We start from the raw sequence: 18,963 nt of genomic DNA, 5'->3' as shown, positions 1-18,963 counted from the left end.
GTGAAATGAGAAGGCAAAAGGAACTTACTTAGCAGGGGTGTCAATGGAATTGGCACCCCTGGATATCCTGGTCGGCTCGTAGAAATAAAATCTTGTCCAAATTGCGACGAGAAAAGATCATTTATTCACAAGGTGCAACGCGTTTCCTTTTGCCTTCTCATTTTACCTATCCGGTTACTGGAGCACGGGGGAAGGGGGGGGGGTTCTAACCTATTGTCTACAGGCTGTGTGACTGATGAAGATGTCGTCACATGCCAAAGAAGAAGCCACAAGCACTGCAGACCTCAACTGATCTGATGATGAGGTATCCGGGAAATGGATAATCTGAGTCCCAGAAATCCCTTTCCTTCATAATGTGCAAGATAAAATTTGGCTTGCATCAACCCCCTCTATGGGTATCTCAATGCATGTGAATTTCTACAGCTATGATTTGATGCAATGAAAGTAGTAATAATCTCCACACACGGAGCGCCCCCTAGTGGTGGCTGCAGGAAAATGTTAGGACTGTGTCAGAAAAAGTGGATTATACCCACCTGATAATCAGGTTTCCAGTAGTCTCCACGACAGCACCAATGAGATTGCCTCCTCCTGGTAGGACAGGAACATACTGAGAGGTTAAAAGCTCCCCCCCTTCCCCACTTTCCTCAGTGGATTCTAACGAATTGCCGGGGCAGGAGCTAAACTTAAATTTTTTCCCCTAACCGGGGTTTTTTAATTTTTAAATTTATTATTTTATTTTTCTAGGGCGGGAAAGGTACGGGTGCTGTCGTGGAGACTACTGGAAACCTGATTATCAGGTGGGTATAATCCACTTTTTCCCCCAGTCGTCTCCACGACAGCACCAATGAGACGTACCAACTAAAGTTTATTAGGGTGGGATCGCTGCCGAGAGGACTTTGCGGCCGAAGGCCATGTCCTCGTCCTGCTGCACTTTTACCCTATAGTGTTTAGTAAACGTGTGGGGTTTTTTCCAGACTGCGGCCTTGCAAATTTGCTCGACCGAGGCTGAACTGTGTTCGGCCCACGAGGACGCTACTGCCCTTGTGGAATGGGCTTTAAGCGCTAGCGGGATCTCCTTCCCGAGGGCTTTATAGGATTCTATGATGGCCAGGCGGATCCACCTGGCTATGGAATTTTTCGCTGCTTTGCTACCCTTATTTGGGCCACTGAACTGGACGAACAGGTTGTCGTCCCGCCTCCAGTGGCTTGTCGTATCTATGTAGGTTAGGACTGCTCTCCTAACGTCCAGGCAGCTTAGGGTTCTTTCCTCCTCGTTTTTTGGGTGGCTGAAGAATGAGGGGATTATTATATCCTGGGACCTATGAAAATCTGACACTACTTTCGGCATAAAGGCCGGGTCTGTTTTAAATATTAGTTTGGTGTCTGTAATTTTCATAAACGGGTGGCGGATGGACAAGGCCTGTAGTTCGCTAACCCGTCTTGCGGATGTAATGGCTACTAGGAAGATGGTCTTGATTGTCAGCATTCTTATAGGTAGCGCTTTGATCGGTTCGAATGGTACCGCTGTCATGGCCCCTAGAACCCAATTAAGGTTCCAGTCTGGGAACAGGTTTATGGGCCTAGGGCGTAATCTAGCTGCTGCTGTTAGGAACCTGTGGACCCATCTATCGTCTGCGAATTTTGTGTCGCAGATAGCGCTAAGGGCTGAAACTTGGACTTTTAGGGTGCTCGGGGAGAGGCCCATCTCTAAGCCCTCCTGCAGGAATTCTAAGATTAGCGGAGTGTCGGGGATAGAATCCCCGCGATCCCTTCCCTGTCTCCATGAGGAAAACTTTCTCCAGACCTTCTGGTAGATCAGGTGGGTCGTCTTTTTCCTACTGGACATTAGGGTTTCTACTACTTTCTCTGAGAATCCTTTCTTTCTTAGCGAGGATTCCTCAAGAGCCATGCCGTTAAATGGAGTTTGTCTAGGCCGGGGTGGTTCAGTGGCCCCTGTGATAGAAGATCCGTCCAGGTAGGCAAGGTGACTGGGTCCTGGACGCTCAGTGTTGTCAGAAGACCGAACCAGCTTCTTTTTGGCCAGAAGGGGGTCACTAGGATTAGCGTGCATCCCTGGGTTCTGAAGTGCTGTAAAACCCTGGGGATTAGTGGTATGGGCGGAAAGGCGTAGGCCAGTCCTTGTCCCCAGTCCTGGCCCAGGGCGTCTACCGCTATCGGACGATCTCCTGGCCGGAGGGAGAAAAAGTTGCCTACTTTTGTGTTCTCCCTGGTTGCGAAGAGGTCCAACTGTGGGGTCCCCCACCGGTTGGTTAAGATTTTGAATGCCTCTGGGGAGAGGGACCACTCTCCTGGGTCTATCTGCTTCCTGCTGAGGAAGTCTGCTTTTCCATTTAGTGTCCCCTTTAAGTGGGTTGCCGTGATCGAGAGGATCCGGCCCTCCGCCCAGTGAAAGATTTTGTGTGCGATGCTTTGCAGTGGGGGAGATCTTGTGCCCCCTTGGTGTCGTATGTGAGCGACCGCGGTGACATTGTCTGACAGTATTTTTATGTGATGGTTCTGTAGCGAGTTGCCCAACTGCTGTAGAACCTGCCAAACTGCCTGTAGTTCTCTGAAATTCGAGGATTGTTGTTTTATCCTCTGAGGCCAGGGACCCTGAAAGAATTGGTTCCCCACATGCGCTCCCCATCCACAGGCGCTTGCGTCTGTTGTGATGTGGATGGCTGGGTTTTGTAGCCAGTGAACCCCTCTCCGCAGGTTCTCTGGGGATGTCCACCAACGCAGGGATGTTTTTGCCCTGTTTGGGATGTACATCCTTGCCCCTAGCGAGGACTGCCTTTTGTCCCACGAGGATAGGACTACGGCCTGTAGGGCTCTGGTGTGGGCCTGGGCCCATGCTACTCCTGGGATGCATGATGTCAAGCTCCCCAGAAGAGACATTGCCTCCCGAATTGTGCAGAATCGTCTTCGTAGGAAGGTTTTGACTATTCTGCGGATTTTTTGTATTCTCTCCTCGGGTAGGTAGGAGCATTGCGATTCTGAGTCGAGAGTTATTCCCAGAAACGTCTTCTGCTTGCCGGGATCTAGGCTGGATTTTTCCCAGTTTATAATCCATCCCAATGATTGGAGAAGTTGTAGCACTGTCTCCAGATGTTTGGTTAGGAGTTATTTGGACTCTGCTATTAATAGAATATCGTCCAGGTACGGTACTACTAGGATCGATTTTTCTCTCAGGTGGGCGGCTACCTCCGCCATAATCTTGGTAAAGATTCTGGGAGCTGAGGATATCCCGAAGGGCAGGCATCTGAACTGGTGGTGCTCTGTTCTTCCGCCCATGTCCACTGCGAACCGCAGGTATTTCTGTGAATCTTTGTGGATCGGGATGTGAAAATACGCGTCCTTCAGATCGATGGACGCCATGTAGGCTCCTCTTGGGATCAACTTTATTGTCGAGGAGATGGTTTCCATTTTGAATCTCCTGTATCGGACGCAGGTGTTCAGGTCTTTCAGGTTTATTATCGTCCGGTGTTTCCCGCCGGGTTTTTTTACTAAAAAGAGCCTGGAGTAATAGCCCTGGGTTTCCTCGTTTCGCGGTACGGGAGATATTGCGTTTAACCGCTGCAAGTCGCGCACGCTTTGCCCTAGTAAATGTAGCTGTTTTTTTTTTGGGGCTCGCGTGGTAATAAATTTCCTTCTGGGGATGGATACCAGCTCTATCTGGTATCCGTGCTGTAGGATCTTTGGGATCCATGGGCCCCCGCAGATTGCGGCCCATTGATCCACAAAGCTCCCCAGCCTTGCCCCTACGGGGATGGCGTCAGGGTCTTTGCTTCGGCTCCCCCTGATGGGGGTTGAAGAGGATATTCCTTCCTCTGCCCCCCTTGGGGTAACTCCAGCGGCCTGTCTTGCCCTTGCCTCGGTAGGCCTCGGGCTGCTGCATTGGGGCCCGGGGAAAGGTCTTCACTCTCTGTGGTTTTTCCTCAGGGAACCCTTTTTTCCTGTCGGCCGCCTTCTCTAGAATTTTATCTAGGTCCGGTCCGAATAGAAATTGGCCGTAGAATGGGAGGGCACACAATTTGTTTTTCGAGGCCAGGTCGCCTGACCATGACCTCAGCCATAACACCCTTCTGGCTGAGTTAGCGCGGGCTGTGGCTTTTGCTGAGAGTTTGACGGTCTCGGCCGCGGCGTCCGCTAGGAAGTTAGTGGCCATGCGCAGGATGGGAAGGGAGTTAAGGATCTGATCCCTCGGCGTTTTGTTGGTCAGATGTAGTTCCAGCTGCTCTAACCATACCCCCAGGGTCCGCACCACGCAAGTGGCTGCGATCCCTGGCCTAAGGATGTTTGCCGCTGCCTCCCATGATTTCTTTAGGAGTCCCTCTGCCTTGCGATCCATGGGGTCTTTTAGCTGTGCGGCATCCTCAAAGGGCAGAGTCGTCCTCTTGGCTACCTTGGCCACCGGGACGTCTACCTTAGGTATTTCGTCCCAGCTTGCGCAAGCTTCCTCCTCCAGGGGGTATCTCCTTTTTACGCCTCGAGCGGAGTAGGAACCTGCGTCTGGTTTACTCCACTCTCTCTGAATTATTTTAGAGATGTTTTTGTGGACCGGGAAGGTATGTTTGCGCCTTTCCCCAAGTCCACTGAATATCTCATCCTGTCGGGTCCGCGGCTCTCTGGGCTGTTCTATTTTTAACGTAGCCCTAACTGATTTAATTAGTTCCGTCAACTCATCTTGATGGAACAAATATTTCCTGTAGTCCTCCTCCTCTGAGGACTCTTCGGCCGCCTGCTCCTCTTGCTCTGATCCGATGGAGTTCTCGGAATCAGAAGACTCCTCGGGAACATATGCCTTTCTTTGGCGTTTCGCTGGCGGTGCCGGCAGTGACATTAGAGCTGATTGAACCTCTTCCTTCACCAGCTTTCTAACGTCATCCAGGAATCCCCCCGATTCCTCTCTGACTAGCCTAGCCACGCATGCCTTGCATAGAGGCCTCTGATACGTGGCTGGCAGTCTCGTCCCGCATTCCACGCACTTTCGCAGTTTTGTTCTAGGGGGGATGTCTTTTTTATCCCCCTGACAAACAAAGCATTTTTGCGGGTAAACATGCAATTTTTCCATACACAACATACTGGATATTTGCATTGTATTTTTGCCGCACTGGCTACTTACGGCCGCTGAGGCTGAGGTTTCAGCTGTCTCTGGGGCTGGAGCACTCATCTTTATACCAGTGCTGCAGACACCCTGCGACCTGTGATGCTGGCGTTCTGGCTTCTCTCAGGTTCCTATTTGAATTTTCGCGCTCCTGCGCTAAGCCCCGCCCCCTCCGCTCCTAATGCAGACGCGATGACGTCATCGCGCTGGACGTGAGATGCGGCGCCCCGCCCCCTGCCGTCAAAGGGCTTCCTGGAGCGCCGCGCTGTAATTTCTGCCGGAGGACGAGGGGGACTGAGGCTCCCGCTTTGAACCCCCCATGGGCCGCCGCGGGAGGAACCTGGCCCGGGGGTTACCACCCTGATGTGGCGTCCCGGGAGTCATCTGGCTGCGAAGGGATGACAGGGTGAGCCACTGCCTTCCGATCCGCCTGTATGCTTTCGCTGGTTTCTCCACCAGCTCCTCTCATAGATCCTGCCTCCTGGCAGGACAGGAAGACACTGAGGAAAGTGGGGAAGGGGGGGAGCTTTTAACCTCTCAGTATGTTCCTGTCCTACCAGGAGGAGGCAATCTCATTGGTGCTGTCGTGGAGACGACTGGGGGAAAGCAGGAGTCCAGCTTGGGACAATTCAGAGTTTTGCTATGTGATTCTTTGATTTTCTGTATACAACCCTGGGGCAGTGTGTCATTGTATCATAACTTGTAACAAATAATCTACAGGGATTTGGAGCAGGAGTACAAACAGCGCATTTCCGTGATTCGCACAGAGCTGGAAACGGAGAAAGATCACTTTCTGCAACAGTATGAACAACAGAAGAAAAAGCTGGAAACAGATCTTGCCAATTTCCAGATGGAAGAAGTCTATCTGAGAGAGAAACTTAACTTGTCGATAAAGGCAAGGACTACTTTACCCTTCTAAACACCTCTGTGCCGTGATTGGGTTACATAGTGGTTACTGGTAGAGATGAGCGAACGTGCTCGGCCACGCCCCTTTTTCGCCCGAATACCGCGATTTTCGAGTACTTCTGTACTCGGGCGAAAAAATTCGGGGGGCGCCGTGGGTGAGTGGGGGGTTGCCGCGGGGAGTGGGGGGGAGAGGGAGAGAGAGAGGGCTCCCCCCTGTTCCCCGCTGCTACCCCCCACTCACCCCCGGCGACCCTGAGTACTTTTCACTCGAGTACTGAAGTACTCGAAAATGGCGGTACTCGATCGAGTAATTACTTGAAACGAGTACGTTCGCTCATCTCTAGTTACTGGTAATCCTTTTATATGTTGCAATAGTTAAATCATTGTTCTCAGCTTTAAACCAGTTACTTTTTGCACTTTTTTAAAATGCTCTCTGACATCACCTTAAAATTTGCTCAGTCCCCATTCAATTCTTGATCCTTATCTGCTATTGCGTTCAGTTCTGCTCTATATTCTTTGTACTATCTATGTTATATTACAGGAGAACAGCCGATTGCAAAAAGAAATGGTAGAGATTGTTGGAAAACTCTCAGAATCAGAACAGCAGGCGTTAAAGCTACAAACAAGCATAGATAACCTGCTGAAAGAAAAGGTAATGCTGCATGCGTTTTAGTAACTTAAGGCGCGTTTTTATATTTAACGATTACACTGCTCAACAAATCAAAAGAATTATTTTGTTTCTAGTTTGGAAACAGCTTGATTCAACTAATTTTGGGGTGCTGAATTCAGTGGAAGAATCAGATTCTGTCTATCGTGTCACATAGCTGAGATATGTAGCACTATTACATAGACAATGATACAGTATTGACAATATTGTTTGGTTTTAAATACAAGAAAAAAATAACACTCAGAATTCAATAAAGTTTTTCTGGTAATGTATTTGTGAATGAAACTCATTCCAAAAATACCAATATGCTGAGGTAAGAATGAAGAGAAGTGCTTCATGCGGATTACAACACTAAACAGCAGTACAGAAAGGCTCATGTCAGTAACCGTCCTGCTCAACTACATTGTTCTGCCATCTAGTGACCATTTTTAGAACTTCATCCACTGTGTATTACATTCAAATAAAGAGTTCAGCTTAGTCACTGATTTAATTTTATATAAATTATTCACCAGAAAATGAGCACAAACTCAAAAACCTTTAAAAAAAATTAAAAAAATCTAAATTACATAAAAACTTTATGTGATTCATAATTTCTAAAGGTAAATTTGCATTCTACACCCAAAAATCCATAAGAATTGATATCGCATACCAGATGCAAAAATGCTGTTGAGCAGTGTTATCGCTCCAAAAATCATTCAAATGAACCAAAGTGAACAATAAACACGAGCCAACGACAAACGAGAATCGCTTGCTTTTTGTTCGTTGTTTAGTTTCAGCTGGCAGAAAAATCATTGTTGGCTCGTTTACTTCTCTTTACTTTTAACCCTTTGCAATCCAATTTATATCCTGGTTTTCCTAGGAGGCTTACTCTTTTTCTGCCATTTTACAACGGCGCTATCTGATGGCTAAAGCCAGTACTGCATGAGGTGACACGTTGGATAGGCTCTGACAGCAGAGAGGCTAGTAATATACAGTAAGAGAACCCCGACGGCCGTCTTCCAACATTGGAGCTGTACAGCTTTAAATCGTGTCTTAAGACGTCACAGTGGATTGGAAAGGGTTAAACACTGAACACTCAGTGTATCACGTAGGAATGTGAAGCAATGAACAAGAACTGCACGATTTTTAACTGTGATCTGCCTGTCTAAACAGGCTGCACAAGCTGGTGATGATGCCTGCTCATTAGCTCAAGCAGGTAATGATGCCAGCAAATGAGAATCACGCAGTTCTCCTTGGGTGTACAAGGGCCATTACTGAAATGCACAGATAGAGACCACATGATGCCATTGGTTAGTAGAGTAGACAAAACAATATTCCTGGGATTCCACATTTGTCTGAGAATTTTGTACAGTAAATTGGTGGAGCAGGTCATTGGTATGAATCGCTGTCGGGCCGGATTCACACGAGCGTAAGCGGTTTTGCATGTGCAAAAAAAAAAAACGCACAGCAATGCTCTCCGCCATTAAAAATTAGTTTCATGAGTTCCATATGTTCTTTTTCCCTGTGCAAATATGCTGGAAAATAGACTATGCTGCGTATTGTTTTGTGTGTGACAGAAATCCACATGCAAAATACACACATGTGAACCAACCCATTGGAAACCATGGGTTCTATTATCTGCGTATTGCGCACTAATAGGTTCATGTGAATATGGTCTCGGTCATATCTTTCTCTCTATGGCAAACGCTTTAAGAGAAGAATGCATAATAGGCCACCTGCAGATGGCCGGGTCAGATCCCACTGCGAGACTTCTCGCAGCGGGAAGCGGCCCTGTGCCCCTGCACAGCCCTGCGGCTGACCCGCTTCAGGCGTCTTCATTCTCTGCTATGTGCTGGCTGGCGCCCAGCCAGCGCATGTGCAGAGAGTAGCCGGCCAGTCACCAGTGACATTTCTGTGCGGAACACAGAACTGGAACATGCCGCGATTTGTTTTTCACGTGTGTTTTCCTGAGGACAAATCACGGCCATCTGCCTAGGATTGCGTTATCTAATGCAATCCTATGCAGGCAAGCACGGGCGGAAATTCTGCGGGAAATACCGCCACAGAATTTCCGCCTGTGTGCAGGGGGCCATAAGGAAGAAAAACTCATACTAAACAAAAAAAAAAACCCTAAACTTACGACTGTTAGCCATAAAGACATGCTAAACCAATGTCAGACGGATGCTGTACGCGTATGACGCACAGGGCTGCACGTTTTTCAACTCCATATTGCCACCAAAAAATTGGAGGGTGCCTAATTTTGCTCTTGCTACAGTGTCTACTGTCCTCCCTGACACTCCTGCTTCAGTCCGTTAATCTTCCTTGCTCCGTTTTGATGCTACGCATTGTCTATAAGTGATGTCAGATGTGTACATGATCTATAAATGTGCTTGTGTAACAGAAACTGACTGATCCTCATAGCGCTGAGTTATTCGTTCAGGAGGAGAAATTTGCAGAGCTGATCAGGCAGTATGAAATACAGTGTCGGGTGAGTACGGGTGACTTATTCTTTTTTGTGCTATACCATGCTGTTAATGGTTTGCCACCTTTTTCCTGTTTTTAAGATTTCCTTTTCAATCCCAACTTTGATTTTATAACAGGGAATCTGTCACCATAACATCGGGACAGTTACACTGATTGCAGTGATATGTCTGCTGTGTGGATCTGTGCAGTAGTTTATGAGAAACTTACATTTGATTAGTAGCAGCCACACATAATAGAACTACAGGAAGTAGTCCTAGATATTCATGAACTGTAACTAGCCCCAACCACCCCACCTTCCAGCCACTGATTGACAGCCATCTGCCTATTACTTTGCATAGAGAGAGCTGTCAATCAGTGGCTGGAGGGCTGGGCTAGTTACTGCTCATGAATATGGAGGACTACTTCCTGTAGTCCTTTATCTATATGCTGCTACTAATGTACGTTTCTATCAAACAACTGCATACAGCAGATGCATTAATGTAATCAGCATGCCGTTATGCTGTTCTCATTGAGGGCTGCATAAAAGATGCTGAGAGATTCCCTTTAAACTGATCTTGCTGCATGGTTCTGATCATACATTTTCAGGTCTGAGTTCCATATCGTATTACTTATAGGTGCCGCAATTACTTTTTGACAATCGGGGAGTCTTATAAAGGATGTTTGTCACCTGCTTTTATTTGTGTGCATTTTTTCAATTTTTAGGATTTAAAAAAAAACCAAATCCAATAATAATATGATATACGCTCATATGAATAAGCCCCGAGTGACGGTTTTGAGCTATCATAGCTACTAGTAGGCACTAATGTCCATTAGCAGCTAATTAACATCATTTGCATGTTAATGAGCCGCCTGGAAATGTATTTACAGAACAGTAGGTGGTCTGTTCTTTAAATGCATATCCTTTGTTCTGCCATGGGCTGCCAGCTAATAACCTTATCAGCACTGCCCGATCCCTGCTATCACAAACAATTGATTTCATTCTCACATGAAATTCATTGTTCAGCAGAAAAGCAAACGTTGGTAGGATTTAGACACGATTATCACTCAAAGGCAATTGTTTTGACCAATTTTGAGTGATAATCCTTGCGTGTAAATGGGCCTTTAGTTGGTAGTACTCAGTAATTCATAGCAAATTTAATTTACCTGAATTTGTTTTATATTCTTTTTTCATTTAAAACTATTTGACTTCCATATTACTGCTGTGGGAACCTAGAGAGTAAAGGTGAGCCAGAGTCGGTGTGATAACTGCTAATTTTTAGTGTTCCTGCATGGGGATTTACAGAGGAACCTTCCTGCTGTGGATTGTGAAATGCTCAGATAATGCATGCCTGCAGTTGTAAGTGGGGATCTTCATTGTCTTCTACGATTTTCACTAGTCTTTACTAGAATGATTAAGGCCAAGATAACTTCTTTGTAAGAATTGGCAGATAAACTCCTTAAGAACATGGCCATACGACGGTTGTTTTTTGTTTGGCGAACTGTAGTTTTTATTGGTACCATTTTTATATATATATTTTATTGGTATATATAACGTATTGTAATACTTGTATTTAATTTTTTTGGAGGACAGGGAGAGCAAACCTTAATTCTAGCTTTTTTTTTTTTTTTTTTAATCAGCAGGAATTATGCAGCATCCATGACATGATTCATTGTTTCTGCGGGCTGGTACAATTACGACGATGCCAAATTTTATATATAAAATTTTTTGATTGCTTCACTTGTGTTTTTGCAGAAGCATTTTGCCTGTTTTTCAGTTATTTTTTTAACATTTTTAGGTCGTGCAGGATAAATATTTTATTCATTTATTGTACAGGTTGTTCTGGATACAATGATGCAAAATTTGTGTTTTTTCAATTTTTCTTCATATAAACGGGAAAGTGCTCAAAAGTTGTTTTTTTTTTTGTTGTTTTTTTTTTTTCTCTTTTCTCTACTATTTTTTCTTTTATTTAATTCACTAACATTTTTGTGTTCCTGCAGGGGATTTAAACCATAAAAGCTGTGATTTGCTATGGTAATGCATTACTGCTCACAATAGCGACATTGACTGCAACATGTAAGGGGTTGAGAGCATGAATCTGTGCTCTCATCGATCCCCACTGTTGCAGCGGGAGGCCAGCTATCAGTCACAGCCGGGTCCTGCTGAGGGATGGCGGGGCTCATTTCTTAGCCTGCGTTAACCACAGGACGTATGTTTATTTCCGATTCTGTTAGGCTGGCTTCACACAGAGTGGATTTGCAGTATTTCCATATGGAATTTCACTGCGGCAAATTTGCCTGCGCCCGCTAATCCCGTAGTTGGCTAGCCATGTGGACGAGATTTGTCAAAAATTTCATCCACATGGGACGGCCAATCTGTCGCGGCAAAAGCCGGCACGGATTCCCTGGCTGCAGCATGTCTATTTTTTTTTTACATTGCGGTCGTGCCCCTTTCTATAGGAGTGCAAGCCGTTACAGAAAAGTATGCGGCCAAGCTGCTCCAAAACCCGCGGCTACGTGCCACAGGTTTTAAAGCAGCGCTTTCCCAGTGGAAATCTCGCGGTTTTTCGCTGCGGGTATATACAATTTAGTAAGTTTTTAATCTCTTAATTGCATTTGTGATTAAATTCTAGTTAAAGGGGGCTTTCCATAAATCAAACATTGTTGGCCTTAGCTTAGGATATTCCATTGACGTTTGATCAGCGGGGATCTGCCCAGCACTGATCAACTCGTCCAATCTCCTGAACAGTGGGTTCTAGGGGTCGGACCTGCAGCCATCAAACATTAACGCCATGTCATAGTGTGAGCCGTAAATGTTTCACCCTTGGAAGACCCCTTTAGGGTATGTTAACATGCGGTGGGTAAGCGATATGTTAACATGGGGTGGGTAAGCTGCATGTTTTCTGCCGCAGTTTCATCTATGTGAAATACACAGCGTATGTACAAGCACACTGTGGAAAAAAATCCACTTTCTATATTAACCTTCTGTGTGAATTTTAAATCCATAGCATGTTCATTTATGCTGCGGACTTGTTGCGAATTTTCCCTATGGAGTTCAGTGCAGAAGTCCTAATCTGCAACAAACTCCAGCTGCTGTACAGCAGTTGCAAATCCGCAGGTTGGGACACTTTGATTTTGATTTGATTCCGCGCGGATTTGCTTTAAATGATATTGTTTTTGCATGCAGATATCCGCACACATTGCTATCAGTGTGATAGCAATGTTGCAGATCCGTGCGGAATCCGCGGCAGAATGGAGCATGCCGCGTTTTTTCTCCTGTGCGTGAAAAATGCAATTCTTTCAAAATGCCATCCGCGGGTGCAAAAATCAATTTAATGGACCGCGGATAGCCAATGATTCCCTATGGGCAAAATCCGCTGCGGATTCCGCAATTCCATTTAGCTAGTGGACATGAGGCCTAAGAGGCTTGCTTAGTCCTCCTCCAGTTTCTGCATCCTGGCCTCCAGCTATGACTGGTTCTATGTATACGGGACTACTGCAGTGGCTACTTGGAACAAGATGTCATCACTGAAGGCCAGGAGAGAGTGACCAGTATCAAGCAAGCCTCTTAACAGGAGTCCGGAGAAAGTGAGTAAGAAAAAAAAAAAAAAAAATACCATTCCATATTGGCAGTGGTGTCATGCTTGTTTTCTACAAGACGTATTAAAAGTGCCACCTCGAAATTGGGGGAAGTACACAGAGACAAGGTATCATCTTTGAGCCCCATAAACTAATATATAGGACTCAAAGGTGACGGAAGGGGAAGTCTAGGGAGGTATCTTTCATACTCACCTGGTCCCTTGTTCTAGTGCTGTGGTGGCAGCTTGACTCTTTCTGCGCATGCATCTCCTAATCATCTCTATGGGTCACATGACTGAAGGTCTTTTACCCTGCGCAGTCATGTCACGCTAGCCGCTACTACTTGTTAGCCACTAGCAGTAAAGGTAAGGCTTTACTGCTAGCAGTGCTTAGAATGACATTACTGTGCTGTGACTATGATGCTGGCGACTAGCCTCTTGACATAGTCATGTCACAGTCCATGGGCCACCGGAAATCCTCTGCCGGGCCACATGTTGTGCAGGCCTGATCTATTGCAATAGTCTGAGGTTGACAGGACCTACTTATTTATTGGTTTATCTCTTCCAGGAATTGCGTGATCGGAATGATGAGCTTCAGATTCAGTTGGAAACGCTCCGATCCCAGCTCAGTGAGAGCAGATATTCTCGGTTATTGGCCAAAATGAAGGACAACAAACTGTTGCACCATAAGGCAAAGGATAAGATTGATGATGGTCATAGTAAGTCTGTATAAAGCATATACACAATGCCTCTACTCCTTCCTCCATTATAAAGTGGTGCCCATTACCTGCAGCTAATTATTAAAATTATGCCTGACAGAAACGCCTACAAAGAAGGGGATATCCTTGAAGCCCAGGAGAAGTGCCTCCGCTGCAGGCTCCTGTGGTAAGTACAACTATTTTCCTATCTGCAACAGTGGAAGCTTTCTCTAAGACAGATGATGAATGTTGGATACCTAGAAGCCACATTGATCAGACTCATTACAAGAGCTTGGGTCACTTTTCCCCGTTCTCTATTATCAAGGGGATACAGGGGGATTAATAAAGCTCTTAATTGGTTGCTTATAGGTCCAAAAGGATAAGGTTACCTCATCTTTCTCCTCCACCTGTGACCATTTAATGAATGCTCAAACCTCCCTAGAGTTCTAGGACATTTTAATGACTGTTCTTATAAGAATTGTGTTGGCTACACAGTTGTATCTGTTATTCCTGTTGCTATTGTAACCCATCAGTACCTGTGACGTCAGCGTCTAATAAGCTACCTGTCTTTGTAAAACTGACAGGTATCCTATAATACAGGGGTCCCCAGCTCCAGTCCTCGGGGACCACCAACAGGTCATGTTTTCAGGATATCCTATAGTAAGAACGCCTGTGGCAATGTCTGAGGCACCAACAATAATTACATCACCTGTGCAACACTGAGGAAATCCTGAAAACATGACCTGTTGGCGGTCCCTGAGGACTGGAGTTGGGGAACACTGCTATAATACACTGCAGGAGAGTATTAAAGTGTATATTACCAGTGATTGCGTAGCTAAGTCCCGCAAAAAAAAAAAAACATGAAAAATGTTACACTTGCACATCACTTTTCTTTATATATAAAAATATTTTTAAAAATGCTGAATCTGTATGAGGGCTTATTCACAAATGTATGTATATATCCCCAAATATATCTACCAATGTCAGTTGGCAGGGACAGGATAGATAATTTGTTGTTGTGAGGGGTGAACAAATTAGGAACCTCTGTGCCAACACAAATGTCTGGTCTAGAGTAAGTCAACTGTTAGTCCGTGTGAACCAGAGAACGGTGGAAAGATGTGAAAGGAAGGGAGCGGAGGAGAAAGGGGCGATACGGAGCATACACAAGGAATAGGGGGAGAAGAAGAAAAAAAGGGGGGCGGGGGAGATGAGGAATATCAAATACTGCTTTTTTTTTCCAATTTCCCCCTCTAAGCAGTTAATAAAAGCCACTCGAAAGATTCTGTGTGTCCCAAAATGGTTCAATTGACAAAATACACTCCTCACCTACAAAAGCAAACCTTCATAAGAGTAGGACACAAAAAAATAAATAGTTCTGGCCATCAGAATACAATAGTTAGAAAAGGAAAAATAGCGCTGCTTCCTGAAGGCCAAAATATGCTGCTTTTTGCTCCACATCATCGTGTTCTAATTGCTGCACAGAGCCTGCCGGTTACATTTGTTTTAAAGCCGGTATTGAAACCTTTCTAACAGGTGATTGATCACCCCAGACAAGTAGAAAAGGAATGGTGGAGGGAAGGGAGACTTGAAAAGGCCCTACATTGTGGACATTCTGATGGGTCTTTAGGGTTCTTTCAGATATGCAGAATTTTTCTTCAATCTGCACATAGACACAGAGAATTCTGCAGCAAAAGCTGCATGTATTGATGCGTGTTATAGCAAGGGAATCCGCAGCACAAACTAAGTTACATCTTTAGGTGTGGACTGCAAGAATATTCAGCTCGTGTGAAAGCAGCCCCAATGTATGTCCACAGGGGGGAGATTTGCTGCGTAGTGTCCACGGTGGACATTCCTCCGCAGCGACAAGATCGGCTTCTGGTGGTTCAGGATTTGACACAGAATTTGGTGCCGAATTCACCCCCTCATTTGAAGAGGGGGATTCTATATTGAAAATCTGCTGCTATAATTTTACATGCTGCAGATCCAAAATTCGCACTGCATGTCCATTTTTGCAGGAAGAGAACAAGATTTTTATAATCCCCAGCAAGTCCGTCCCATGCAGGCATACCCTTAGAGCGGAATCCTGGAGTAAGAGTCCTAACGGAGTTGTGTTTACGGAAACTTGGAATACTCGCTCTACATCATATAGAGTAGTTCTGGGGGTGGGAATCTACTACAAAGTTCACTCTTCGGCCGTGGTTGATGGTCATGTTTTTGCTTTCCCCTTACCTACGTAATATGCCCCAAAGTGTTACGGGTACCACTGTAAGTGGCCAGTGGATCAATGAATCAAACTTTGCTCTGATACTGCCTTAGGCCTCATTCAGACGAGCTATTGGCTGCGAGAGAACGTTGCTGGAAAATCATTACCATGTAAAGCATTTGTATTCCATGCACTCATTTACATGGGCGATTTTTAGCCGTGAGAAAAAAATCATGACTGAAAATCGCCAGCAATGTTCAGTCACGATTTTTCATTGTAGCATCAAAAGATAGGTCATGGCCATGCTACTGAAAATCACACGGAGCTCCCATAGATTCCTATTGGAGCTTGAAAAAAAAAAAAGAGGATGGGGAGGGAGTTTCCCTGCGTCGGGCGCTTGTTGAAAAAGACAGCTGCATCTATTTAGCTTTTCAAGCTTAGTAGAGTCACTCTGACGACTGCTACGACAGCGTCCTTTTCACACAAAGTGACCGTATGAATGGACGAGAAAACGCTAATTCCTTTTGGGATTAGATTGCAGCAATGCAGCGTCGCTGCGATTTCTTGATGCGATGCTACCTGCAGTAAAGCGCATCGCTTGTGTGAAAGAAGCCTTAAGCATTTCCTTCTAACTAGATCCTTCTGCTGTGGAACAAACCCATTGTTTTTAGTGAGGCTATAATGCACATTATCATAAGCAAATTAGAATTTACTTTTTGGTTCCCTCATAGATCACATCAAAACTACCATATGAACCGAAGCTTCCAAACTAGACAACCTCTTTTAAACCCATAATTAGGTGCCATGTTTGATTAGGATGGTTCATTAACTAATTTCATTTCATGTCATGAATGGTTACTCTATAGCATACAGCTCTCATATATTCTAATTTTAGGGCTTCCAACTTCTCCTATGAATATGGAAGTTGAACTGACCAAGCATCAAGTAAAAGAACTGCAACAAGAAATCCAGGACCTCAAAATACAACTTGAAACAAAGGTGAGTGCAGATTTTGCAACACGTGAGCTAAATTCTTTTTTGATATTTCAATGCTTTACTCAATAAACTAGATCTATATTTGTTGTAGGTTTTATAAAATATGAGATGAATTTCCAATTAAGCTACGAACACTACTTTTTCTTTATTTTAATGTAAATGTTTTTGTTTTTTTAACCATGCTCATATCACAACTTTCTTAGCGGTAAATTGGGGAAGTTGGGGGGGAGGGGGAGGGGGGGTTGCAGTAATCTCCTAAGTAGGAATGTGCCATGTGATTTCTTCACTTTTACATCATGCCTACCATGTGAAGAAATATATATTAAAGGGATATTTCCATCTTGTGAACCGCATTCCAACCTGCTGTAAATATGAAAGTAAAGCACTAGCCCATTTTCAAAAATTCCCCCTTCTATTGAAAAGCTGTAGTGCTTTTTTTTTCAAGTTGCTTACTGCTTGTTGCCAGAAGAACGACCGCGACCACTGTGGAGCTGAGATGGTCAGCGCTTGCGAGCGTCCAACACCGTATGTGATGTTCTGCTGGGTGGCTGGGATCTCTGGTGCGCATGCACACTAGCCCGGCCACCAGCTAATGCTGCACTCTGCTGTTTTATTTTCTTCGTAGAAGCCCTACTGGGCAGGACAAACGAGTCCTTCCATGGCAAGAAAAAGCAGAGCACAGAAGTAGCTGGTGGCTGGGACTTGTGTGCATGTGCTCCAGAGATCCTGGCCACTCAGCATTGCATAGGAAGTTAGGGGTGCACAAGTAGAGTTGGTCGGTTCACATAGCATCGAACCATAAGCAACTTGAAAGAACACTAAAGCTTTTCAAGAGAAGAGGCATTTTTGAAGGGGGCAAAAGTGCTTTACTTTCATATTTTGCATCAAATTCGAATGGGGTTCCTAAACTGGGAATACCCCTTTTAACTACAGGGTTTTATAGTGTCCCTAGCTTTTTAAAACACAATCACATTCTTTTAGGTGAACTATTATGAGCGGGAACTTGAACTAATGAAAGTAAACTTTGAGAAAGAAAGAAAAGAAACTGAGCAGAACTTCAAGTTAGAAGTCAGTGAGCTAGAGGAGCAGAAGGCCGACCTTGAAGAACTCAATGCGAAATATCAAGAGGTCATAGACAGCTTAAGAGAACAACTCCCTAAATCTGGCCACATCCAAGAACTGGAGAAAAAGTTTGAAAAGGAGAGAACTGCAATGGAAGAGTATTATGCCAAAGAAATCTCAGCGCTGGCCCAGAGGCTGACGAAGGAGAAGGAACAGCTTGAGGAGGATCTGAGGAGGACACACCAGCATGAACTGCAGTCTGTGAGGTCTGATATGTCATATATATTCTATGGTATTCTAGACTAGACACATTACTCTAGAGTAGTCTTAGGACTTGTCCAGTGACTTCCGTCTTATGACTCGTTGCTTGCTGGAGTCATGTTGTATTCTGATTCCCTGTATGGTTTGCAGCTGGACTGCTTTCTAATAATGCATGATTTTCTTGCTGCCCTTCATGCATGGCTTTATGTGTTCTTTGTCTAACAGTTGACATGCCTTCTATTTATATTTATTTACATTCCTGAACTGTATGTAAATATCACTTTAAATTGCACTTTAACGGATGAAAGATTTTTAGAGCTACAGTCTTTCATTAAACGCATAGCTATTTTACTGCCAGAAGATGTAGTCCATGCTACTACATCTCTCCCTCTGTCAGAACCCTGCTGTGCCTTACCACTGGTGATGGGTACTTGTCACTGGTTTTAGGGCCTGTTCTCATTTCCTTATTGGCTCCATCCAAGGGCCCCGTCAGAGTATATGTTTAAAATGCCAAAAACTGAACCCATCATATGCCTTACAGAAAATGCTGAAACTGAGACCAATACATTTGTACCATTCTGTCCCAGAAAGTAAAGTGCAGTCTATTATGCTTTTCTTTCTGGCACAGAATGGCGCAAACTAACGAAAACTTGCCGAAATGAAGACCTATTGGTGTCTGTTTCATCAGCTTTCTGCAATGCCAGAGATGGGTTCCATCTATTCTTCATACCAGGGTTTTATTTTCGGAATTTTAAACATGCACTCTGCCGGGACCCCCGGACAAAGCCAATAATGAGATGTGAACACACCCTTATTGAGATATATTCTAGCTAATATTAACAAAGAACACTATTTTTGGCTGAAGATGTCTTATTTTTACATATCAGATCCACAAAAATATTAAACCTATTTTACTTTTGCTAATATCTGTGCTTCAGTTTCTCTTCATTTCTCTTTGCTTTGTTTACTCCCCCTTAACACCCCCAACAGTGGAAGTAAATTGGGGCAGATTTATTAATCCTGTCTAAGGGTATCTTCACTTGGAG

At 44.8% G+C, this 18,963-nt stretch overlaps 1 protein-coding gene across 2 annotated transcripts in view; it reads left to right on the top strand.

Annotated features, from left to right (window-relative positions):
* NINL (ninein like) overlaps positions 1-18,963 on the top strand; it is a 146,312-nt gene that overhangs the window by 74,414 nt on the left and 52,935 nt on the right. For both annotated transcript variants that reach the window (XM_066595802.1, XM_066595801.1), the window contains exons 11-17: positions 5,828-6,002; positions 6,555-6,665; positions 9,061-9,147; positions 13,266-13,416; positions 13,517-13,582; positions 16,494-16,597; positions 17,576-17,922. In XM_066595802.1, the coding sequence (XP_066451899.1) occupies positions 5,828-6,002; positions 6,555-6,665; positions 9,061-9,147; positions 13,266-13,416; positions 13,517-13,582; positions 16,494-16,597; positions 17,576-17,922 (1,041 nt within the window). The remainder of the gene's footprint in view (positions 1-5,827; positions 6,003-6,554; positions 6,666-9,060; positions 9,148-13,265; positions 13,417-13,516; positions 13,583-16,493; positions 16,598-17,575; positions 17,923-18,963) is intronic.

The sequence above is a fragment of the Eleutherodactylus coqui genome, chromosome 3 (assembly GCF_035609145.1).
Source record: "Eleutherodactylus coqui strain aEleCoq1 chromosome 3, aEleCoq1.hap1, whole genome shotgun sequence".
Classification (NCBI taxonomy): Eukaryota; Metazoa; Chordata; class Amphibia; order Anura; family Eleutherodactylidae; genus Eleutherodactylus; species Eleutherodactylus coqui.
This window is presented reverse-complemented; position numbering and strand designations above follow the sequence as displayed.